This window comes from Taeniopygia guttata, chromosome 1 (genome assembly GCF_048771995.1).
Source record: "Taeniopygia guttata chromosome 1, bTaeGut7.mat, whole genome shotgun sequence".
Classification (NCBI taxonomy): domain Eukaryota; kingdom Metazoa; phylum Chordata; class Aves; order Passeriformes; family Estrildidae; genus Taeniopygia; species Taeniopygia guttata.
In genome coordinates this window covers 67032334-67058243 of record NC_133024.1, presented here as the reverse complement: position 1 = coordinate 67058243, position 25910 = coordinate 67032334, and the positions used below count along the sequence as shown (strand labels likewise).

At 44.3% G+C, this 25910-nt stretch overlaps 2 protein-coding genes across 14 annotated transcripts in view; one reads left to right on the top strand and one right to left on the bottom strand.

The window, feature by feature from the left end:
* The window catches only part of MTUS2 (microtubule associated scaffold protein 2), a 271445-nt gene extending 266525 nt beyond the window's left edge, over positions 1-4920 (top strand). For all 11 annotated transcript variants that reach the window (XM_072930341.1, XM_072930338.1, XM_030274713.4 and 8 more), the window contains one exon: positions 40-4920. In XM_072930341.1, coding sequence (XP_072786442.1) covers positions 40-256 — 217 coding nt within the window. In that variant the 3' untranslated portion in view covers positions 257-4920. The remainder of the gene's footprint in view (positions 1-39) is intronic.
* A 2322-nt stretch (positions 4921-7242) lies between these two features.
* The window catches only part of SLC7A1 (solute carrier family 7 member 1), a 37461-nt gene continuing 18793 nt past the window's right edge, over positions 7243-25910 (bottom strand). For all 3 annotated transcript variants that reach the window (XM_072930370.1, XM_002194145.7, XM_072930365.1), the window contains exons 3-12: positions 21958-22116; positions 19618-19792; positions 17633-17757; positions 15869-16091; positions 14994-15133; positions 13204-13306; positions 11306-11517; positions 10814-10962; positions 8529-8637; positions 7243-7936 (exon numbers count right to left, since the gene is read on the bottom strand). In XM_072930370.1, the coding sequence (XP_072786471.1) occupies positions 7827-7936; positions 8529-8637; positions 10814-10962; positions 11306-11517; positions 13204-13306; positions 14994-15133; positions 15869-16091; positions 17633-17757; positions 19618-19792; positions 21958-22116 (1505 nt within the window). In that variant the 3' untranslated portion in view covers positions 7243-7826. The remainder of the gene's footprint in view (positions 7937-8528; positions 8638-10813; positions 10963-11305; positions 11518-13203; positions 13307-14993; positions 15134-15868; positions 16092-17632; positions 17758-19617; positions 19793-21957; positions 22117-25910) is intronic.

Sequence of the window (25910 nt, the reverse complement as noted above, 5' to 3'; positions counted from 1 at the left end):
CCTGGAGTGCCTTACATGTCGTCCTGCTTCTCTCTCCAGGCAACTGTCAGAGGAGAATGCAAATCTTCAAGAATACGTTGAAAAAGAAGTGGAGGAGAAGAAGAAGCTCAGCAGGACTAACGAGGAGCTGCTCTGGAAGCTGCAGGAGGGAGATGCTGTGAGCCCAGTCAAACTCCCACCCTCACCATCCACTCCTTTTTATGGCTGCTCATCAGGGAACTCCTCTCCAGCAAAAGTCAGAACCTTGAGGCGATAATGGGCAGCTGTGTGCCGAAGGTCCCCTGCCTTTTATGCATTTCCAATCTGCAAATTGTTACCATCCAAGGAAGTACTACCATCAACAGGCGCCCAGGGTTCATGGCTGCAAGCATGTTCAGTAGCTGCATAGCTTTACACTAGGCAGGGTACTCTTACAGTCCCCATATAGAAATTCTTGGTTCTGACGTGTTGATTAGGGTAGCAAAAAAGATAGCCAAGAACGAGAACAGCAGAAAGTTAGGATAGCAAAAGGTTTAGTTTGATGTGTGAACATTTTAACTATGGTTAGAGCCAAAAGTTTGGAAATGCTCTATTAATGGTTCATCAGAATGAACTTTTGCTGCAGTATTTCAGGTTAGTTACAAATATAGTTCAAGTTGTGAATATTTCTGTATATGTGTCTGTGTTTATATACATGTATGTATTGCACCTTTATACCTATATATAGACGCACACACATATATATGTAGTTGCAGATGTTCTGAATTACATTTTTTATATTATTGGATACTACTAAGTGCTGATATATTTTCATTACAGTCAGCAGTTTTCTAACTCGTGCCTAAGACTTGTATCTAAACAAAATGCATTTCTGTTTAGCCTCCCAGGAATATTTATACCCAACCTAGAAGAAAGTTACACAGAAGTAGAAGCGCCTTTCAAGTGACCACCAAGTGGTACTCTATGTAACATGAACACCAGCGAATTTGAAATTCTAAGACAGTACTGCCTTCAAAACCATCACCTTTGCATTGAACACCAGAAAAGATATGCATACCATCCTCTGCTTTTTAACTCTTAGCATTGATATTGTAAGTGGAGATAGGCTAGAGATGAGAAAACTGAGAGTTTTAGCAAATTTGGTAGAGGTTACTGGCTAACATCGTTCAATTTTAGTGTATTTCAATCCTAGTCAGATCTTTTCTTGTTTTACCTTGTCGTGGTTAGGATGCAATCAAAATCTCTGGCTGTAGGTTTCTGTCCATTTTGTTTTATTTCCAGGTCCAGAAGCAAGAATGAGAAAATAAGTTTTTTATCCTTGACCTTTGCTGGATGAGAGGTTTCCAATAGTAAGATGAGATACTGGGCATCTGCTAGGGCTCTAGCTTCCTTCCACCTCAAATGCCAAATAGAGCATAGTCAGCTTCATAGGTGCAGATGAAGTCAGAATTTCATTCCTTCCACATATCTACGTTATTTTGCATTGCTACAGCTTACCCAGAGTTACAGAGCACTTTGAAGATTCATGGAAATGAGTGGCTAAACTACCTTTAACTTTCCCATCTAGAAGCAAAAATGTTCACCCAGGCTTGGGGTGACCTCCCACCTGAGGGGATGGTGAGGCTGAGGAGTAGATGGGGTGACACTGTCTGCAGGGCCCTCATGGGCATTGCTAACAAGATAAAAATATCCCTGAGCATAATTTAAAATACAAAGAGATCTCTGGGATGCTTTTCTACCCAGCTTAGACAAACAGCCTGCATGCAGGCCAGCTCTGTGCACTGGGGCCAAAGTTAGCAGCGCGACAGTACCTGGAAGAAATCCCCGAGGTGCAGGAGTGCTGCAGGAATGACTTTCTCACCCGGATGTGTGGTGGCACCAGCAGGCCCTGCACCCACAGGGGTGGCACTGCACAGCCCTGCCATTCTGCTCCAGTGGGAGCTGTGCTTCAGCTTTCCTGGGAAATACTCAGGATTCACAGACTGCGGCTTAGATACAGCTTCAACCACCATCAAAACAACTGTGGCCTGTTCCACAGTGTTAAAAAGAAAGATGATTTTTTTTCTCCTTTTTAGAGAAATTTATTTTTGTAGCAGCTTTTGCATGGTACTGTGTTACTGAGTAAATTAAGCATCTTGTTAGATTAGATCATGCCACACCAGCTACTACTGTTGAAATGCATTGCTAGATTTTAGTGTGTCCAGCAGGTACAACCTGAAAGATAGATACCTAGCACGCACATGCACACACAGCCCCTTCTTGCCAAGTATGACTTTAATCACTTTGATACTTGCTAACTGCACAGCTATTTGCAACACCTACAGCATTGTCATCTTTCATTCCAATAGAATTCTGATACAGTGAGATCACAGACTCATGGGGTGATTTGGGTTACAAGGGAACTTTAAGAGTATCTAGTCCAGACCCCACTGCCATGGGCAAAAACATTTTCCACTAGATAGGTTGCTCAGAGCTTCATCCAACCTGGCCTTGAACACTTCCAGGAATGGGGTATCCACAACTTTTCTGGGCAACCTGTTCCAGTATCCTACCACTCTCACTGTAAAAATGCTTTTCCTTATGTCCCATCTAAACCTATCCTCTTCCTGTTTAAAACTGCTGTTCCTTGTCCTATCTTGTCCCTTGTCCCTGTCCTTTACTACAGGCCCTGGTAAAGTCTCTCTCAATTTTATCTCATAGGCCTCCTTGAAGTCCTGGAAGGCTGCTAAAAGATCTCCCCTAAGTCTTCTCTTCTCCAGGCTGAACAACTCCAAGTGTCTCAGCCTGTCTCCATAGAAAAGGTGCTCCAACCCTCTAAGATCTTTGTAGCTCTCCTCTAGACCAACTCCAATATGTCCACGTCCTTCTTATCCCCAGAGCTGGATGCAGCACTCCAGGTCGGGTCTCACAAGAGTGGAGTAGAAGGGCAGAATCCCTCCCTTGCAGAATCCCTCCCTTGCCCTGCTTGCCACGCTGCTTCAGATGCAGCTCAGGTTACAATTGACTTTCTGGGCTTTGAGCACCCATTGTTGGTTCATGTCCAGACTCTCATCCACCAGTATTCCAAAGTCCTTCTCAGCAGGGCTGTTTTCAATCTCGTTATCCCCCAGCTTGTATTCTTACTAAGGGCTGCCCCGACCCAGGTGCAGGACCTTGCACTTGGTCTTGTTGAACCTCATGATGTTCATTTCACATGGACTCACCTCTCAAGCCTGTCCAGATCCCATTCCTTCCAGTGTACCACCTGAACCACTCACCTTGGTGTCAATCCACAGACTTGCTGTGGATGCACCTGATCCCACTGTCTGAGACATTTAACATATTACACAGTATAGGTCCCAGTACTGACCCCTGAGGGACACCACTTCTTACTGATGGCTGTTTGGACATTGAGCTGGTCTGGATGCAACCATCCAGCCAAATCCATATCCAGCTTCCATCCATCAAAGCTGCATCTCCTCACTTTAGGATGCTGTGTGGGATTATGTCAAAGGCCTTGCAGAGTCCAGATAAATTACTTTAGTTGCTCATCCCTCACTCACCAACAGTCACACCATTGCAGACGGCCATCAGATTAGTCAAAGTAGCTTGTTGGTAGTTTCTAGGATTCTCCTTTTTAGCCTTTTGTAAAAATGGTTGAGATGATAGAACTGGAGTTATTACCTTGATGCTACTCAAAACTTTAAATGCACTATAGCATATTATTGGCCCAGGACAGGCTAGCAGAACCTGTTGTAATTTATTAATCTTTCCCCTCTATATATGGTGCTTCCCTTATCACTTTATTGGTTTAAAATCATATTCAAGAGATGCTTCCAGCAGTGAATTGGGAGTGGGGCTTTTATAGTGGGAAAACTGGGACTGAACCTAGCTCCATCATCATTTGGTATCATTTCCAATCCCTTTCCCATCTATTTTTTGCCTCCCAATCCTGCCTGTCACTGGATTCTTCCTTGGCACACCGTCTGGGGCCTGCCCAATCACTAGCCACCCAGCAACCTGGCCCTGTGGGGGGGTGTGTGTGAAGAGTGGCGCCTTCTGGTGCAAAACCAGAAACACAGACTTTTCCCCCCAAAATAGGTTATTCCTTTTTTGTACTTTTCCTCTGTCCTGTCTTTCTTTGCCTCTGCATGCTGAAGTATTATGAAAGAAAAGCCCAGGCCACTGAGACAGTGGGAGGAAGGCAGCAGCCCCTGAATGGGGCAGCCATTCCCAAAGAATGAAGATCCCCGGATGCAGGGCCAAGCTGGGAAGGGGAAGTGTTTGCTTTTGCAGGGCTGGAAACTTCCCAAATGCCATGGCCACTGTGTGGACTTTCCCATTTGGAAATAGGATAGCCTTTGGCAGGAGAGGGAATGTAGCCAGCAATAAGCAGAAAGGGCTTCTTAATCTCTGTCTTTAAGGAAACTGTTTGATTTTGTTAATCTTTACTCAATGCAGAAGGGTCTAGCAGCAATAAAACCAGCCTACAGCTGCTCCCAAGGAGTTCCAGAGATGGGCACTGGGAGCAGGTATCAGCCATGGGATGGCAGGAGAGCCAGCAGCGAGCGGGGGGCATGGAAAACTCCTTTTTATTGAGGGAGGGTACCATTTGGCCCTACTGGGATTGCACCTCCAGTGACTGCTGGCACAGACAGGTTGACTCACTTGATGCACAGCAGCAAAAGCTTGTGGTGGTGGCAGGTGGGGGGAGGAAAGGAAAAACGATCAAGTGCAAAATCAGGTATTTTGTCTCTGCACTGATGGTGGTTGTGTCCCATGGACACTCTGAGGAGCCTCTGTACAGTTTCCCATGCAGCAGGAGTTCTGTGGTCCTCTTTATTATGTGGCTAATGATTACAGGAAGAGTTTGTATTATTTCAATTATGATGTACAGATAAGTGTAATATATTCCTGACAATAAATCCATGTGCCAGTGCACCTGTGGGCTGACGGAACAAACCAGCATGTCCTGCCGTGTTTTCTGAGCATACAGAAACTGGGATGAATGGGAAACAAAGCAAAAGCCCATTAGAGGGTTACCCCATTAAGGTAAAGATGGAAGCTAGATAGTCATTAGCTTCCTGGCAGCAGGGCTGGTCAGCTGCCTTACCTGACAGTGGCTCACATGCTATGAGTTTCCATGGACTCATTTCCTAGGATGCTTCCAATATGACTGGGGCTGCCAGCACAGTTGAGTGTGGTCTCCAATGTTTCCATTAAAGTGTCATGCTGCAACACTTGATAACAGTAACATTTCTGCCAGCAGTTCAGGCTCATCAACAAACACCTGAACGCCCCAATGTTCCAGTTCACTCAGTTTCAACACCCCATTCTCTGTCCCCTTCACCCTGCCCTCCTGCTGAGAGCCACAGAACTGCTCAGGTTTTGCCACAAGGATTAAAAAGGGACTGGGTCATACCCCACCTTGGGAATGTGCCTGACAACATCATCCTGAAAGATTTTGCACCAGGCCCTTGGCTTGCTCAGCACAGATAAAGCTTTGGTAAGGACACAAGCTTCATGTTTTCACTGAAGAGAAGCTGGTAGCCAGGTAGGAAAAACATCCTTATATTTTTAGTACAATATGAAACTTTGATCCTCAGTTTTCATCTTGTTGCCCTCCCACCACCTTTTAAGTGCCTTTTGGGAGGCTGTGGAGTGTGTTGAGCTTGCCTGTGTTTAAACAAAATAGACTTCAACTTATTGGCTTTTAACTTCTGTATTAATCTCCCCCTGCTTGAGTAAGACTTTGTATATGCACAAGGAGCAAGGCTTAACAGATGGTCAAGACCCAGTGACTGGAGCAGACCCCCAACTTCGTTCTGTGGGAGAAGCTGCACTCATCACACACCCTGAAGGGCACCTAGGAGGCAATGAACACATTGCCTTCACTTCCTCGAATTGCCATCCTGTCAAGAAAAGCCTCCCAGTGTACTAAAATTAAAAGATGAAAACCCTTCAGTGGGCTATAAATTCTCTTGGAAACATGAGAAATAGTCCACAATCCAGCCATAAAATCCAGGAGATGGTCTGATTCCCTTTTCTGCTGCATCAGATGCCTGGTGAGACCCTGGGCATGTCATGCAGAGGTCTGTTCAGTTCTCCAACTCAATGACAGGTGCAAGAACCTGTTGCTTCATCAGCAAGAGCCATGCTGACAAATTAAAGACTGTCCAGTGTTCAGAGGCAGTAGTATGAAGGACACCTAGGAAAGCATCCACTCACATAGGGAAAGGGGATTTCTGCAGTATCTATCTGGGATGCTCTGACCCCAGAAGTGTCTGAGAGCAGGTTAGACAGGGTTTTGAGCAACCTATCTAGTTAAAGATGTTCCTGCTGATGTCAGGTAAGCTGGACCAGATGATCTTCAAAGGTCCCTTTGCAACCCAAACTATTCCACAATTCTATAATCTGTTTTTCAGTACAAGCTGAAGCATTAATTTAGATCAGTGGGATTACTTGGGCATGGCTAACCTTCACGGTGCTTTAATAAACCTTTTTAGGGTAGTGGATTAATTTGGCCAGGGAAAGCTATTAGAAAGAATTAAAACAAAAAAAAAAAAAACAACTTACAGCCAAAACAAAGACATTGCCAATCTAATACAGATCCTGGTCCCAACTCCAAATTTCCTGCCTTACTACAGACAGGCTTTGGAGATGATCTCCAGCCCCAAAGGGAAAGCTCCCCTCAGCAAGTCAGACCCTAGAGTTTAATGGTGTTTTCTGGGCTGCACGCTCTGCCAAGATTGAAAAGTCCCTGCACAGCCCCACAGCCACCCCAGGCAGGGGACTGAGACCAGGCATTGCTCATGCAAGAATTTCATGACTCTGAGGATCCTCCTGTGCTTCCCTTCCCAGGGCAGGAATGTGCTCCACCTGCCAATGCCAAACCAAAGTTGCTAATGCCAAGCAGCAGCACAGAAAACTGATGTGGGGCGAAAGAACATAGGGCTGCACTTGCTGTCACAGTAGCTCAGTTCTGCTGGCCAACCCCACCACTACAGCCACACCACTGGTGATTTCTGAAGCCAAGAGGCAGGACTGCTTTTTGGAGACACCTGTTGCTTTCAAGCCTTTGCAGTACTTGGACCATGTGGGTTCCTGACTAAAGCTGGCAATTCCTCTGTGGAGCATACAGTTGGGAGAAACACCTACTGGTGTTACCTGTGTGCTGGCGAGCAATCACTCACCTGAAAATCAGCAAGCATTAACTTTCTCAACATTTCCCAGCAATGACATGCTTGAAAGCATGTGACCACATAGCTAAAAAACCCAGTTAAATAAAACAAAAAAGTTAAAATCTGGTATTTTAAAGAATGCAAATCTTACAGGTGCTTTGTTAACCTGGGGAAATCTAGCGATTGTGAGAACCTTTTTTTTGTGTGCATACACAGAGGGTACAGCTCACATAGGATAAAGGATAGATCCTGGTTTATGCCTGACAGTAGCACTGCAAAACCTGCTCCATGTAAAATTGGGAAGAATATCTGTTGGCAGGTAATTCCCAGTGCTACTGAAAGAAGGACATTTGTGAGGCCTGGTTTCATAGCAGCATTTGCACACAGAAGCAGTTCTCTTTCTACACACTGGGGAAAAAAAACAAAATCTGAGAGGGAGAAAGGGAAGCACCCCAGATGAGCTGCCAGTGCTGCTGGGAATATGGCAGAGTTGATTCTTTTCATCTTGTAGTCCCTTTTAACTGTGCTGCTAAACAAACTGCAAGCTGCAGTAACCAAGCTGGGGAGTCCTGCATTCTGCTTCCGTGTTCCTGATAACTGGTTACAGGTGTAATCTGGTTCAGGATCCCCACCACAAAGTTTCTTTCACTGCTGCCATTCTTTCAGCCACCCATAAGTCAATCACAGTCATTTGCAGCTGTCTGAGCCAGTGTCTGTGTTTCTCTCCGCTTCTGCTGAGGCTGCATAGCTGGCTTCCACACTGTGCCATATTCCATAGGTAAAGTAGATGATAAAGCCTGTGGAAGCCAAAGGAGAAGGCACTGTTAGCTCTGTAAGGAAACAGAAACCTCGGCTCATAGCCACAAGTTACACCAGTCTAAGTCCAGCCATCCTCATGGTTAGCTTCTAGCAGACAGCCACTATCTTCTTTAGGGAAAAAAGCCATTAACACAGGCACCAGTCTTTAAAAGTCCATCTATCCCAGCCCCAAATAGGATCCTGATTTGAGCATTTCAGACAATTCAGGCTTATCTACATGGCTGCTGGGAACATGTTGGGATGCAGCTCAGGTTCTTCAGCTCCAGGAGCACAAGCTCCATCACCTAGACAGCAGCACAAGGCCAGCCAACAAAGGAATGCTCTGTGGTTTCTTGTTGGCAACAAGACCCATAAGATGGTTCATGGCTTGTTGTTTTGTCCACACAAAGGCTTCAAGACCCTTGAATTTGAAACAAAGCTTGTTACACACTGACTAAACACCTTCAGTCAAGTCACCAGAGTTGCCCAAGGATGATCAGAGTGCAGAATCCCACCCTGGAACGCTATAATAAATTTATGGTGAACAAAATCTAGTAACCTTGAACATAGAATTTTTTCACTTAAACTCACCTAGGAGCATCCAGATTGCAAATCGAATCCACGTGCCTGCATCTAGCTGCATCATGAGGTAAACATTCACAAAAATACTCCCAACAGGAAGAAAGGGCAAAAAAGGTACCTGAAAAAGAATGAGGGATACGTTACCTCTACAATCATGGTTAACGAGCAGGAACAAACATCACATCCCTTGTAAATGGGAAGTAATGGCTGTTACCAACTCTTCAGCTGCCAGATCTGAGGAAAGGCAAGGTTAAACCCAAAAGGACATCAGTCCAATACAGGAGGGGCATGTGAGCGATGCTGTTCACCTGTTTTAAAAGCTTATTTTGTGGTCTAGAAGAGGGAAGAGGCAAATTTTAATGGCAATACTAAATACTCATGGGGCAAAGGAGAGAAGAGTAAAAACCAAGGACTGTATCATGACAAGCACCTATTGTAGACCAAGAGATGCAGGTAAGGGAATGTCAGAGGAGGGACCTGAGGAACTTCATCCATCAGGTACCAAAGCAATAGAGAGCAAATTATCCCAAATTTAGGAAAACCAGCAAATACTGCAAGAGATGACTACAGCAGCACCAAGAATGCCTTAGTGCTCTGAGAATCAAATAATGAGACAGCAAAGCCAAAATGCAAAAATAAGAATACAGAAAATAGCACTGCAAATATACACTCAAACAAGGGAAATTATAATAATAGAAAAGTTTCTGAATATAGTGGAATTAAATGGAAAGGGAACTTCACTCCTAAGGGGAAAAGGGGATTTACAAAATAAACAGGCTGAAATGTGGGCCTTTCTTAATTTAAGCTTTGCAAAAAAAAATTTATGTGCAGTAGCTGCTCACATCATTAGAGAGAGGGGATAGGCACACAAATTACAAAAGAGAAGAAGAATATTTTTATAAATTTGGCTTTGTCAAGTCAGTAGAGACAAAAAAAAAAATTTCCCTAGGTGGGTGAGTTATGTACCCAGAGATTGCAGAAGTGATCTCTGAACTATTAAATAAGCAACTCTGAGAGCATTTGGTAGGCTGGTATAATCTCTGAAGACTGGATAAGGGAGAAAAATTACCTGTTAAAAATACAGAAAAACAACTGGGAAACAAACAGGTCAGCCTTGGATTTCCAGAGTGATTTTGGAGAAAAATCACTGTCAGGATGTAAATGCCCAAAGAACAGCAAGGAGATAAGAAACAAGGTTGTCAAGCATTGGAACAGGCTACGCAGGTAAGTGGTGCAGTCATCAGATCTGCAGATGTTTAACAGACATGCAGATGTAGCATTCTGGGACATGGTTTAGAGGTGGACTTAGCAGTCCTGGGTTAATGGCTGGACTTGATGATCTTAAAGGTCTTTTCCAACCAAAGTGATTCTATGATTTTATGATTACAGATTTAGCTGTGACAGGTATAATCTTCTTTTTACCTGGACAGGGTAGTGGCTGAGGGGGAAAAAAGGAGATGAAATACCCTGAGTGAAAGGTGAACAGACCTCCTCAGAAGCATGTTCAGAAAATAAGATCTAGATGAGAGTTCATAACTTTTTTGCTCCTGGAAATTTCTGTTTTCACCTTTGGGACCATTAACCCAAAATGAGCTGCAAACACAACCTTGTAAAACTGGTTATATTAAGTTACTAAAATCTGTGAATTTACTGAAAATTTTTAATTGAAGAGCAATCCAAATGAAAGCAATTTAGAGGATGGAATTATAATCCAAAATTAATTAAATAAATTGCAGAGCTACCTGAAATCAATATGATAAAGCATGACTTGTAGGATTACACTGGGAGGAAAAACCCATTCCAGTGTTTGTTTAATATGGAAACGATGGTGTGCTTGGAGAGGGCAGGAAAGCAACAGAATCCCTCATACTTAAGGCTGTTTAAGAGAGAATGGTCATCCCTTAGCCTCCATGGGGACTAAGGAGGACATGAAAGTGAACTCTTAGTGCCTTAGATCTTTGCAAACAAGTTTACTTTTTGTGCTCTTTCTCCTTTTGTATCCACCATCTGATGTGGTCCTTCACAACTGTCCCCTCTCCTCCAGTGTCTGTCTCTTCCCTATCCTATACCCATCAGCTTTCAAAAGCAGGGTCCTGCCTTCCCTTCCAGCCACACCTCTGCAGCAGGTTCCGCCTTTCCAGCTTCTCCTGGATGGAAAAATTGACATCATGCCTCTATTCTATGCACGCCCATTTGGCCAGTGTCCCCCTTCTGATACAGGCCAACACAGGCACTTCCTCCTCCAACCACCTCCCAGATACCTCTTTTCTAGCTTCATGTCCCAGGACATTCACCTTAAAGGAGAGTTTGGTTTTGCTTTCAGGCTGTTTCCGTATAATGAAGATGACAGTGACAACAAGGATGGCGGCAATAATCTGTACAGTGTTTATCAGAATGTTTGGCTCAAAGGAAGTCAGGATACAGATACCCACAATAAGGAAACCTGTGAACAGACACCAAAGGTTACTGATTTTTTACTTTTTTTTTTAGATAGAGAGAAAGCCCGAGAACAAATCATAAGCAGGCAAAGCAGAATCTGAAAGCTCACAAACAAAACAGCGACTCACAAAAACCCTATCCATAACAGATATGCCTTTCCCACTACACACCCCCACACACTCCATCTGTGGATTTCTTTTTAAGAAATCAGAAATTTAATCTTCAGTTATTCTGGCCATTACAAGAGCTCATCAAATCACATAATGGAGGTGAGTTTTCCCACCATGGTGAGAACAAAGCCCTACCAGATGACTCATTGCCCCAGAGACACACTGCCCAGCACTCACCTAAGATAAAAGTTGAGACATTCACCACCAAACCTGAGAATTTGGAAGGATCTGAATCTGTGGAACACAGTATGGCTTTGAGGGAAAACTTCTCCTCTTCCTCTGGCAGAAAACCAGCCTGTGATTCACTGGTGCTCACAGACTCGTTGTTATCTGTCTCCTCTGTCGACCTTGCCATCTGGTATGCCAAATTAGGCTGCTCTGGCTGGTACCTAGGAAAAGGAAATGACACAAAGAGAGCCTGTTAGTTTGGCTTTTAAATGAGAGTACCACTCATTTAAAAGCCACACAGATAGTCATGGCTGCATGCCAGAGCTTTACAGCACAGAACAGGCCCACATCATGTCTATACCCTTCTACTTCAAGAGGAAATTTGAGAATGATGTCATCATGATGTAAGCCAATATGACCAGCTCTAATCACCTACAGCTTGGTTGTAACATAAGTGTTTTGAAGTGGACAGTGCTCCCTTTCATGAACTCTGTCATCCACATCACCAAGACATGACTGGGTGACAGAAGGAAAGAGCAGAGGGACAGACCGATGGTCATAACCAGGCCATTGTGTCATCTGTGGCAGTTCAGCTCCTGCATTTTGGCATGGAGCTGGCTGAGCTAACAGCTCTGCAGCTATCACACCCTGCAGCAGCATTCCTGGCAGCCCTGCTCCTCCACCCCTGGCTCTTCTGCCAGCTTGTCTGCTGCCACACAAGGAAGGAAGAGCTGAAGCAAGAATGGCTGTTGCATGTATGGATAGCACATTCAATAGGGTTGTGGCACACAACCATGTGGAATCATAAATAAAAAACACTCTTCCAGCCTCAGCTCTCTATTACAGAATGTTTTGTCAAGTTACTCAGCCACAGGTCTGACTAAAGGACTGGGCCACCTTAGTTACCTTAAAACTGTTCCTGTGGCGATGTGTCACAATGAGGCATTTGTTAAACACTGAGAATTGTGAAATTCAGTGAAACCCTTGGGTCTAGCCACAGCAAGAAACTAGTGGAAGGATCCTACAGCTTTGGAAACAATTCAGCTGCTACATCATTAAGCAGTCAAGAGGCAGACAAATCCACTGCCAAGGTCACTACAAAACAGGCTGTCTCCTCTGCCAACCCATGATGGAGGAAATGTCATGCAATAGCAGCTTGCAAAAACAAATTAAAAAGCTATTTCTAGCTCTGAGGAAAAGAATAGGCTGGGAAACCAGGAAACTTAAGATGGATAAGGTAAAGCAGAAAGAATTTTCAAGGGGCAGGGAGCAGAGCACAAACACAAAGCAATGGTACCACAGAACAGCACTGGCCCTTCACCTGCTGTAAGACTGTTCTTAGTTCAGTGCAATTGCTGTGAAAGCCTCCATCTCATTCTGAAGAAGTCATTCAACAAACAAAGGTACTTTTCAGTAACATGATCATCAGATATTTTTTTAATTGAGTGCTGCTGTCTGTAAGGTGCCAAGCACTGAAGGTTTTTAGCTTAGCTTTGGGAAGCTGTGGGAGCTCAGCACTTCTAAGAGACACACCGATCCTGTAAGCACATGCTCAGTTCTTTTCCTGCTATTAGACTTCATCTCAAATCCCTTTCAAAAGGAGGACAACCTGAAATTGTGTCCCCACTAGGGACACGAGTGGGGACAAAACAGGCATCCAGGATCACACAACTTTCCTCCCTACCCCTTGGCGTATCTCCGGGGGCATTTAGAGTTGACCATAGCAGAACTGGCATGAACAAGGACCTCCCTGTAGATCCAACTAACACAATCCCCCACAAAATTAAAGAAACAAGCTCTTCATATGCCTGTAGCTGGAGATGTGCCCATAGAAACTATGAGGGCATCTGACTGCTGTGTGGAATTCACTCTGTGTGCCAGAAGAGACAAAGCTTCTACATTCTTACCTCAGTACCAACACACAGGCTGCTACCAAGGAGTAAGCCAGAAGGGTCCCGATGGACATGAGGTCCACAAGATCTTTCAAGTCAAACAGAAAGGCCATAACAGCTGTAGGAGGAGAGGAAGGTAAGAGAGAAGAAAAATCAGCAACATGGCAGAACATGCATATTTCAGCAGCGTTAATAATGATGCAGCACACATGTGACTCTTGTTCAGGACTTGGTAGGGGAGCTTAATATGTCCCAAGAGAAGGAGAGCCAGCCCTTGGTGCATGAGTACTCCAAGACTCCACAGGCTGTCCCAGCCTCACTAGCTGAAACAATAGGAAATGCTTACTACAATAAGTTCCAGCCTGTTTGTCTCACACAGCTATAATCACCCAGCTACCAACAAAAAGCAGGGGTTTAAGCCACAGCCTCACTGTTAGTGCCCCAGTGCAGCTGCAGCACTCCTAAAGCCACAATTATCTCCTGGAAGTAGCTAGAGGGAATAGAGGATGGGCAGCACCTTGCCCTGGTGTCTCAGCTCAGCTAGGCTGCAATCAGGCTTGTGCATGCAGTGGACCAAGCATCAAACAGGGCACCTTCAAGCACCAAGTGTCATCATGGGGATTTCCAGAAAAAGGCTGCCATTCCTTAGGGATTACCCTGCTTACACACCCTCACCAGATAACCCTGGTTATACAGGAATTTGTATATGGCTTTCAGAAGGCAAGTAAGTGGATAAAAGACACACAGTCAGACATCAGGTGGCACCAACAGCTATATGAGAGTGTAGGGACTTCAGAGCCAAGCCTGGCCCAACCTTAACGCACAACCTGGAACTCAATACCAGCCCAACCTTCAAACTCAGCTGGCAAATGTTGTGTCTGCAGCTTCATATGGGTTTTGGTCATAGGCACTATGGACCACTTGGATGAGACCACAATGTTGATTTTTTTTTTTTTTTTCCTTTATATTGCTCCAGACCATTGCCCCACCATGGTCTGGACCCAAGAATACCTGAAGAGGAAGGTGCGGGAGAAGGAAGCTGTGAGGAGGCTCTGCGAATCCCAGCAGCAGGAGCTGAGCCCTTTCACAGGAGCTCAGAGCCCAGAGCAGCAGTCCAGCAGCAACTTCCCACCAAAGGTGGCACATTCTTGTAGCCATGGCTCATCCTGCATTTGCAGCAGAAGGTAAAGAGGAAGCAGCAAGGCTGCTCCCCTCTTTGCCAGGCATTGTGAGGAAGGGGGAGGCTGCAGGCTGCAAGAACAGGGTAAGTTGTTCATCCTTGCTGTCCGGGAGGTTTAATTCCCATATTTCTGGCATGCCAGACGAAAAAGGGGAGAAGAGGATGGCTGCCAGCTGTGACTAACTGATTAACAAATGCCAGTGACACAGGAGCCATCTGCTCATCTCCAGCTGCTCTCGAATTTTCTGCAGGGCTGCTACCCACAGGCGGTGCAGTGTCTTCAGCCAAGCCAGGCCAACAGCCACAAGGATGCTGGGGCACCACTGGCTGCTGCCTAGCAGGGCATTAATTACTTTTAAGGCTGGCTGAACAGATAAAGGTAGTTCCTGGCATGAGACAGGATTGTAAGCAATGAGCTCTGAGAAAGAGGGACAAGCACACAGCAAGCTACTCACGCTCACCCACACTCTCCAGGGCATGCCCTAGAAATCCAGGACACTCTCTGGGATGCTGTATTCTGCAATATATCCAATTAGTAAGTGGGCTAGAGTCAGGCAGACTTATCTGCCCTGAAGATGAGCTTATGTCTCCTTTCCACACATTTGTGCAAGTCTTTGGATCCTACCTGAAGTAGCTCCTGAGGTCACTGTTGCAATTAAGGGAGTTTTTCTCTTTTCGTTGACTTTAGCCAAAAATTTAAAGAGAAGTCCATCTTCTGCCATAGCATAAATTATTCGAGGCATCGGAAACATGGAGCCAAGGAGACTATGGACACAGGAAGGAGAAATAATCTACTTATATCACCTCCTGCTGAGCACAGGCACACAAGTGAAAACAAGTTTATGGCAGTGTAACTATAGAACAGGTAGCTTTCATTCACTTCAGCTTCTCCTTCAAGAGCACCCTCTGAATACCCTTTTTATTGATAGCTGGTAAATGAGGTGCAGCTCTATGATTTTGGATAGCTAAACTATTTTGGATAGTCTGTGAGTTGCTCACCTAATTGAGTATGTCTAAGTTGATCTGCAATAGGCCTTCCAAGTTCAAGAGGTGACATGTTCTGCCTCCAGCCTGCCCTGACTCCCTTCCAGATGGCTGTCCTGCAGGTAACCTGTAGACAGATGGCCCTGGATAAGGTAAGCCCCATGCACTCCTGAAGATGCACCCTGCATTACCTGACACAAGTCTGCTCTCACCCAGCAGGCCAGGATGTCTTGCACCCAAACCATGCTTGCATTGCATAGTTGCCTCCATGACTTAGTCACTCAATCCAGATTTATATTCCTGAGATGCACCTGCTGGGTCTTCTGCTAAGATGGGAGCTTCTGAAGTGATACTGGTCACCTGCTTCTCTGGTACCTACCACAGGGTGAAATCCTGGTCCTTCTGAGGTCAGTAGCTCTGAATTTCATCCCTGGTCTCTGCTCCATTTCTTAAAGGAGGTGGAGGTACATGAAAGATGTACCTTGAGAGATGCAAAAATGAAAAGCAGTGTCTTACCTTGTAGAAAGTGCACACAAGGAACCAACAGCCACTGCATAATTGGCTCCATCCCAACCCACGTATTTAAAGGCATTGGGTAAAGGGCTATTGGTATCCAGCTGGTAGTAAGGCATCATGAGCGTCAGGGCAGCCGACACGCCAAAATAAGCCACAAAGCAGATGAGAAGAGATGCCACAATGCCAATAGGAATGGCCTTCTGAGGGTTTTTTACCTCCTCACCTACAAGAAAGGAATTTAAATATCAGCTAAATGACAAGCAAGACCTTTATCCCAACCTAGGGCAGGTGTGCTGGTTGGGGCTTTCAAACATTTCGTGGGCACAGAGGTGCTCTTTAACCTTAATACTGCTGATGGCCTGCTCCATCTACTTGGGATTTCACAGCCTGTTTGAGCCCATTTCTGCTGCTCCTGTCACTTCTTCTGACACACATTCATGGAAGCCTTGTAAACTGAGGCACAGAAACAATCTGGATTACAAATAATCCTTTCCCCTAAACAGATCATCCTTCTATCCTCCTTGTGGTGCAGATCAAGAAGAGTTCAATGATCACAGATGATGGAATGAGAAATTATTGTGCAGTTGCAGGGAAAAATCCATGGATGTCCATTTTAGTAACATCTCCACCAGAATTAGTACACCATGATCATGGCACCGTAGGTGCCCATTTCCAATGTCTGTAAGTCACATGAATCTTTGAAAATACCTCTTAACAAAAGGATCTCCTCTAGATTTTGTGGAAAATTTTCAACAACCAAGTGGGAAAAAAATGTGTGTAAAAAAACAAAATTCCTCAAAATTCAGGGACTGATCAATTACACAACAGATTTGCGCTTTCCTAGTCCTACAAAACTGCTCTGAAAGCAAGAGCTCCTGAGGTGCAGCATTTCAGCCAGATGAACTGATAAACACTGATCCATACACCTACAAGCCAAAAGGAAATGTATGTTTCTCCCACAAGGAGAGGCTCCAGGGCTGGCTGGAGTAATGGAGCCAACACTTCAACTCCTTGCTTGGAACAAGACGCAGTAATGCTTTATATTCGTCTGTGATGATTCCTTCCTCCCTCTGCTGTAATGGTTCTTGCCAAATGTGAAATTAAGGATAATCCTTTCTTCAGGGAATTAAGCCACAAGAAATATGACTATGCTGATGCTTCTCTCTCAAAATGAGACCTCTTAAACTTTACAGGTAAAAACTCCTGATTCTGAGGCACAGCTCTAGGGTGCAGTTTACTCCCCAGAGGCTTCCTCTTTCTCTGGATCTTTAAAATAAGCCAAGCCATCAGAGCTTCTTCAGCTGAAGGCACTAAAGAACTCTGTTCCAGAATAACCTGTTGATTAAAGTATTATCTGGAGTTAGAGGCTCAAACTCATTCCAGAAACATGAACCTGAGCTTTCCCTGTTTGCCTAGCTGGTAAACCCGGACATGTTTTCTGTGGAGTCTGACCTGCTTGTGTCATCACTGACCATCCACAAGCTTGGGCCCTGCAGGCAAGGAAAGGAGGAAGCTCATGGTTATACAGTTCATCCATTGCCACAGCAGCTAGAAGTCAGCACTCAATCAGGCACTCAGGGACTTGAACAAACTTTTACTATTAGGAACAGCTGAGCCAAAAGCCTATTTTGAGGCTTCTGAGGTTCAGAGAGACGACAAATGTGGTGTCCTGAATTCCCTATTATCTGTGCTCTGCAACATTATTGAAAGTCAATCTACTGACATCCAGGTTCATAACCAGAATGAAGACATTTTCCCTCTTACCTGTAGTAGCAATACAGTCAAATCCCACAAAAGCATAAAAACACGTAGCTGCCCCTGAGAGGACTCCTTTCCATCCATAGGGCATAAACCCTCCAACACCGTAGAGATTTTCTTCCTGTGTTTGACTGAAAGGCATGGCACTGGGTTAGAAGTGATCCTGCCTAGCTGGGAGTCACAAAGCTATTCACATAGCTCATAACAAAATCCAAAGTCAAGAAGCAGGCTCTACCTTTCATATGCTAGCATACAAATACCAGGCAAAATGCTAAGCCCTACCCACTGCTGAGCTTTGGACTGGCCTACAAGAGCCTGGGGAATGCATGGAATAAAAATGGTTCATGGTTTGTTCCTACCACCTGTTTTGTGGGGTGGATAAAAATGTCTTGGCTAAGACAAGGAGAAAATAGCATGAATATTAAAATAATCCCCTAACATTACTGCATGTGTGTAGATACATATATTCATTTGAACAGAAGCTTTTGGAAAAGCTGAAGACTGAGAAACATGTGAACCATCCACTTTTTACTTCAGATGGTCTCAGATAAAGTGTAGGTGAGTAGACATAACAGAAGAATGCAGGGTGCCACGATTGTTTACAATCCACCCCATCTTCCATTCTCATCTTTCAAATTCCTTGTGCAAAGCTCATACTCAAACCATGCCTGCAACAGTGAGAGAAAAGTGGAGCCTGGATCCCTGGCACACCAAATGCTTTGATGAGCTTCAAGCAAAGTTCATTTAAGTCAACAAACTCAGGATGATCCCAGTGCACTCTGGATTGCGACCCCAGATCCATGTGCCTTGTGTTGAGTGACACATGACAAGCACACCCTTCAGTTCAAGTGATTTAGGTCACTTTTTCAGTGAAAAGCCTTTCTAAAGATGAATGAAGGCAGTTAAACTAAACCAAATCCCAAATCTGCAATCTGCAAGTCTTCTCACATATAAGCATCTGAACTCTCTCATAGAAGCTCTGCTGAGACTTAGATGAAAACTGGCCTACAGAAATAGCACAACCCAAATGTGGATTAGTCTGGAAATAATGATAAAATAAACCCCAGACAGATTTTACAAAAATAGTAAGTCATAGAGGTCAAAGAGCTGCACTCATACTTAGAAACTCTTGCAGTAATTGCTCCTTGCACGGGAATAGCAGGAGGGAAGGAGAAGGGACCCATCCTATAGAAGCAATTTATTTGCAGCAGGTTGAATTTTGAAAAGAGGTTCAAGAAGCAGCTTTTACACAAGATAAATCTGACCCACACAACACTTATGAATCTCACCAGATTTTGCTCAACGGTGTTTCCTTGCAGGCCATCATAAAAGGCCTGATACATGTGGGGATATTTAAAGGCCCTTATTCTGCGTGATACAGTCTCAAGCAAAAATTAATAGCTTTGTCTTACTGGTAAGCCTTGTAAGCGCCTTAATTTTGACCTTGTGTAGGATGACAGAATTTTGGCCAAGCAGCAAAATGTCATTAAAAACAGATTTATTATATGCTTGCAGCAATTCATTAAAATAATCTGCAACTTGCCATCATTTTATTGAGGCATTTGGGACAAGGTCTCTATAAGGTATAACAATGCCCCAAGGGTATTGCCCAAGTATTCAAAAAAAGTATACAGCTATACTTGGACATGGCTTCATACAGGCACCAGAGCCAGCCTGGTGTAGATTTGAGTAGAACACCATCTCAAGAGCTCTTTTCTCTCAATTTTAGATGCTATATTGGTTATAAGGCTAGAAATGGTCAGTCCTGCAGCAGGGCCCAGGATAACACAGCCAACTCCTAGCACTTTCAGCCCATCAGCACAGCCTGCTTTCAGCAAACACGCACCAAAGATAGCTTTGCCCCCAAGGTATGTGGCAAAGGAGGCAGCCATCCCATTCACTGGTTTTCTAAATCAGTCCACAACCCTCCATTTAAACTTTATTTTGAAAATGCACCAGCTTCTGAGATGAGAAGAAAACATCCAACCTACTTGTCTTTGAAAATGCTATGGCTGGTGTTGTAAATGTCCTGTTCAGTCAGGTTCCAGTTTTTAACAGATCCTTTCACAAAACCGGAGATCACGACAAATCCAAGGACAAGGACATTGATGCAGGTGAACACTTTGTTCACCAGGGCAGATTCTTTCACACCAAAAGCTAAAAGTCCTGGGGAAAAAATGGCATAGGTCAGGTATTTCACCACCAGCTGCAGGTGCTGGGGACTCACAGACATAGCTCAACTGTGTTTATGCTGTGCTCTGCCCAAATTATCACACTTTGTTTTTTTACAAAACCAAGTAGCTCAGGATTCACTCACCCAGGAGCAGGATAAGGACTTCAGCTCAGACATTATTTCTGCAGAATGTGACACACCTTCCCACCCAGCACACCCATGTGGACCGTGTCTCCAGTAAAGTGCTTTGCTAATACACTTAAACTACTCCCACAACCTCAAATGCCACACAGACACCTAGAGAAAAGCACAACAGGTGGTTTTCAAGGAAGGAACATCGTCCTAGAAGTTTTGGCTAAATGCAGAAGTTATGAACAACACTCAACTTTCCTTAGAAATGGGGAAATATAGCAGAGACCAAATCCAGGAAGATTCTACTTCTAATAGCTACTTCTAGAGCTGAAGACAAAGAAGATGGCATTTTGGGAATCCTGCTCCCACTTAAATCAGCAAGAGTTTTACCAGTGAGTTCAGTGCGAGCAGGATTTCAGCTTGGCCTTAAGATCACCTATCTGAAGAAGAGCATGGCTACAGGCCTTGGCAAACAGAATCTCACTGAGGCACAGCTTGGCTTCTCAGGTTAACAAGTTCTCTTCACTTCCTCTTCAGGTGTCTGATTTTTAAGAACTGAAAGTTTAACTCAAATCTAAGGCTGAAGGAGAAGTAAAAAAACTTCACACGGGCCTGAGGGAGAACAGAAGCACAACACAGTCTCCTTTTACTGCTACTCAAGGGACTTGAGTGAGAGAGGAGCATCCTGTGTACTCACCTTTCCTTCTTTTAAAGTAAGAAATACGCTGTGACAGCCATATCAGAAGTGTTTGATAGGACTGCATCCCAGTCCACAAACATTCGTAAGGTACTTTTTAGAAATCTGAAGCTCAAGACAGTGCAAGCAGAAATAAATTTGTGATGATGGTATTTAAGACTAAAGCTGCTCTTTTTAGAAAATAATGGGTTTTTTTAGAAAATAACGGTTTGCCTTTTTAATTAAAATCCATGGAATTTGCTTCATGCAGGAGGATAAAGCCACCTTATTATAAAGTAACCTTTATCACTTTACACCTCAGCAGTGCTAAAGTAAGGAGTTCTAAATTTTGTAAATTGTATCTGAAGTGAAAGACCAGATCTGATTTGAAATGAGTAATTCATATTACATACAAATGAACAAAAGGGGAAAATCTCTCCCATTCAGATGTAATCCTGAAAACAGAGGGCTGCTATTGGCATCAGCAGCCCTAGATCCAAATGCAAGCCCAAATGCCAAAGCATCCCTTGCTTATGAGGCCTGTCCCCATGAGCACAGCTCACACTGGGAAGGCCATTCCGATCAGTGGGAAAGGTCAGGATAACCTTGCTAGTGTGACACTGCAGCTTCTGCCCACTGGAAACCACAGAGGAGTACAGAAGCATAATTTTAAAAACTTGCCGAAACTTGGTAATGCTTTGCAAGACCCAGCTGGAGTAGAGGTAGGCATTCAGAATTTTGATCTTGCAAGTTGTCAAAACTTTTCAAATTTATGTAAAAAGGCGCAGCACATCTTTAGGAAAAAAAAAAAAGGTGCAGACTGTCTCTGACACATTTATTTCTCTGGAGTTTTGTATTCAATGCTGCCCATATATATTAAAAAAAACCCCAAAACTAAAACAGTAGTACATGAAACTGGAACCAAGCCCTCTCTCTTTTTTTCCTCACTTTCACGGCTCAAGCCATCAAAAATTGGCAGATTATCAAAGGGGGAATAAGGCTGATAGACCAACTGCATGAAATTCTTGTGTAATAGGATTTGTGGAGGGAAGGATTAAACTCCTACACCTGACTTGAGGATAACAAGTCATCTTTTCTTTTCCTCTTTATATAAAATTTGATTGAAGCTTTTAAAAGTGGCTCAAAAAATATAAAGAATGCTCCTCTCTAATTAAAAACCTTGTAAACTGGCCCTGTGCTAACTCCACAGCTATATAGGGCAATCCAATACTGGTATCAAAGGAAGCCTTCAATATGTTGTTCAAGATAAATCAGGACTTCATTCTCATTCCAAAAGCAAACAATGAGAAGAAGGAGATGCAAGACCCATGAACCCCTCCAGTGCCTCACCTGTTAGGATGATGATTATCACCACAGCAAAGATGTCTGGGTATTTTGCTAGCACTCCGGGAGCATCCATCGTCATGTATTTTTTACAAAATTTTTCAATGTGCTGCCCTATGATTTCATCAAACGTCGCACTCCAGGCTCTGGCCACACTGGAGGTTCCTGCCAGAGGATAGAAAGGACAAAGATCACCCCTTGTGGCTGGCACATGTTCCAAACCAGGGGGCGCCTTGTATGGTTTTTCAATACAGAGGGTCTCAAAGCAGCCTTGCATGTGCTCCCAGGTGCTGGGAGCAGCTGTTCATATCCATACCCAGCCCACAGCTTGTGTTCATGTTTGGCATCTGCTCTGATAGTAACACACACAGGTGGTGGGCCTCAGATTTATGCTAAGCTGACAAGATGAGAAAGATCTTTTTAGTCTGGCTTCTTTGCAAACCTCAACCTCACCTTAGATAGTGCCCTGACTTTTTCCTTGCACCTTCAAGGGCCCACCCTTCCCCCAAACCTGGTAATTTCTGTTACCAGAGAAGTCCAGATGTAATGCTGGCAGAAGACCCTGGAAGCCCCATTTAGGTGGCTGCAGCCCAGGCAGAGAGCCCTTACAGAATCCAGCTGCTCTCTAGCACTGCAATGCTGGAGCACCAGAGCCTGGACCACACCAGTGGCCAGCTCTGCGATCTGGCAGCACTCAGGTCTGCTCTGACCTCCAGTGCTAGAGCATCCAAGCAAGAAAAAGACTCAGATACAATTTACATGTTATCTGAGCATAAGTCAGCCTATTGCAGAATGCTGGGCACGACCACAGCAAGCGGAACAGCTCCTGCCTGCAGCAAGTGCTCAGGCTTCACCCTCTGAGGCCACTTTTTGTTTCGGTTTGAGTGCATCCTACTATGTGCAGCTTGCTGGGATGAGGACTGAACCTGGGGTCTCAGGACAAGCAAGCTCGGGACAGTGTCTGGGCCATAAAAGTAATTTTAGAGAACTAAAATAGTAACAACAAAGAGCTACCACCAGACAGTGACAGCATTTTGTGAAATAAGTAGGTTTAGATAAAAGCCAACTTCTCCCTCTCCTGTGTTAACGTGGCTCCTGTTACACTCCCAGTGTCTCTCACAGTTCATACACTATATATAACAGCACCTAATTGCATATCACAATTATTACTGTACACAATTACGTAGTTAAAAAAAGAGCTTGGGCTGGTTTTGGCTTGCAGAGCAGCTCCTCAGAGGATGCCATCAGGGGCCCCTTTCCACCCAGAACAGTCTGTCCTGCCACACTCACCTGAGAGTGGGTGTTCAGGTCCCAACTCCGGCACCTGCAATCCTGTCAAACAATGTCTGTGCTCACCTACAGCCAAATCCTCTGCAGCAGTGGTGAGCAGCACCTGCAGCACAGCTGGGAACACTCACCTGCCCAATCCAGCTTTGCAACAGCATAAAAATTAAACTGCAGAACAGACCTGTTGGGAGACTCTTCTGTTCACCAAGACAGAAAAGTGCACAGCGTGAACACCTTTAAAGAGTTTGGACGTCACTGCCATCAATTTAATCTTGAAAAATTGCAAAAGTTATCGTACAACACATTACAATTTTTCAGGTTAGCTTTGGTACAATTTGAGTAAAAAGACTATTTTAGTGCTACTTTTTTTGTCCTAGCTCTAATATTTTACATTTTAGGACGGGAACACCCAGGTCATGCATGTGTCATATTAGATGCCAGCTGCTTTGATGCCAGCTCCACATAACTATCAGCCATTTATCTGGATCTCTCTGTAATCAACAGGCTTGAGGGAGCAGGGGGAATCTGACATTCTTTCAACACAGACACCTGGATAATATCTTGCTGCTATTAGAGAGCACAGTGCAGACATTCAGCTTGTACCCAGGAGGATTTACTAGTTCTGGGTCAGCATAGCCTCACCAGAGCAGATTTGGCTCCTGCCTACAGCACACAGCTGCCAGAAGAACTGCAGAGCTCAGGTGCCAGGCTCGCTGCAGGAACAAGCATGGGCAAGGAGGTCACCACGTGCCAGGAATCCCCAGCAGCACTTACTGAACAGAGATGTTGTTACTCATCACAGCACCAGCTCCCACCAGTTTCTAGTTCTTGAAACGCATTCCACAATCTGGAACAGTTCCCCAAACCCACATCATCCTAGAAAAAAGTTTACATCAGATCCTGGTCCTGGACACCCTTCTCTTTCTCTCTAGACCATAACTGATAAGCTGCATACCCATTTATTTCTCATCACCCACCTCCAAGACTCCACACAAGCCTTCCCCCAAGTCAAGTCACTTCAGTTAATTAAAAGTTACTGGCCACCCATCCTTGGGACTCCAGGATTTCTTTTTCCACCCTCACAATACTTCCTGAGCCGATGTCTGAGAACCTCAGCATGAAAACACCAAGCTGGCCAAGCCCTTAAGAGATGCACATTTTAAATGCACTGCTTGCCATTTTCTCAGCAAGATTAAGAAAAAAAAAACCAGCTTTCTGCCCCTCTCAAGCCCTGGCTCTGAAGTGCAGCGTGTGCTGTCAGAGACTGGAAGGACTGATGTCCCGAGACACTTAAGGATGCCAGCGTATTTGAGAGTGAGCAGGTCAAGCTTTTCCCTGGTGAGGCAGTGTCTTGCCTCCACACCCCCCAGTCTCTATTCCAGCACTGCACTGGCACACCAGGGGCAGGTCTCCACTCTGCCTAACCCAGTTCCTGAGTAGCCAAATGACCAGAAGTCCCACCACCAAGTTTTTAAGGCTGAGCATGAGTGCAGCACATCTTGATCCTACCTTCCTCTTGGAGTTCGATTCTGAACACTGCTGGAAGACAGGCATTGGTAGCTATGTGTGCTCTTCTATATCTTCTCTGTCTTTCACTCCTTCTAATTCCCTCTTCTTGGAAGATTTTGAGTAACTAACAGGTTTAAAGTTTGCTAAGTTAGATGGGCAAAATTAATGCTGTGAGAAGTGTTTTTATGTTGATCACATGTTGTACTGAGTCTTTAGCCAAAGTCTCCTAATCTTTCAAAAGTTTGCCAGAAAACTTTTGTGCTATTTTGACTTCTTGAGACTATCTAGTCAGTATTTCTCCCATGTGTCTAATCAGAGTACAGGAACCATTATCAACACTTCCAAAAGTCTCATTGAGTGAGCTGACTGGGACCTGAAAGTGGAAGCCAACATATCTTTCTCCTCCATACCCCAGAAGCTGCTGGGAGTTGTCCTTGCTCACAAGAGGGGCAATTAGATCTGGCAGAAAAGCTGAGCAAGATAATGAGACCTCCTACACTTCATACCCTCTGCCAGAGTTTTTCCACCTTAGCCACCCTTTCTCACAAATTATGAGAAAGACAGTTTGCAAATACACATTCTTGACACAGGACTGAAATAAAAGTAAGGAAGTTGTATTTGAACACATTCATGGATAGTATCTACTTATTTTTAACTGAATTTCCTGTCTTGTGACAATACAGTGAGTAGTCAACTCTGAAATAAGAACTGAGACAGTTGTTCAAAATCCATTATGAGAGGAAAAAAAAAATCTCGGAAATACCACTCTGAGCCCAGATCCTCGGAGTAGAACATTCAGTAGGCAAAACTTTTCATTGTGCATTTGCAGAATCAGGTTTTGGGACAGCAACCACGGCTATGTCACTCATTTTGGTCGTCCAGTATCATGGTAGGAATGGCCCCAAAACCAACTAGATGAAGGGCATGAAGGAGACGATTTATCATTACCTTTCTGGAACAGAAGAAAAATTACCAAGAAGTCTGTTCAATTTTTCTTCGTGTAGCCTAAGCAGAGTCCATCGTAGAAGTGTGGAAGAAATTACACACTTACTTTTTTAAAAAACTTATTTTTATCTACTCCCTGCAGTGAATGTAATTCACAAAATAGCTACAGGACTCTGATTTCTTAAGGACAGGAGTTTAATTGACTCTGGCTTTTCATC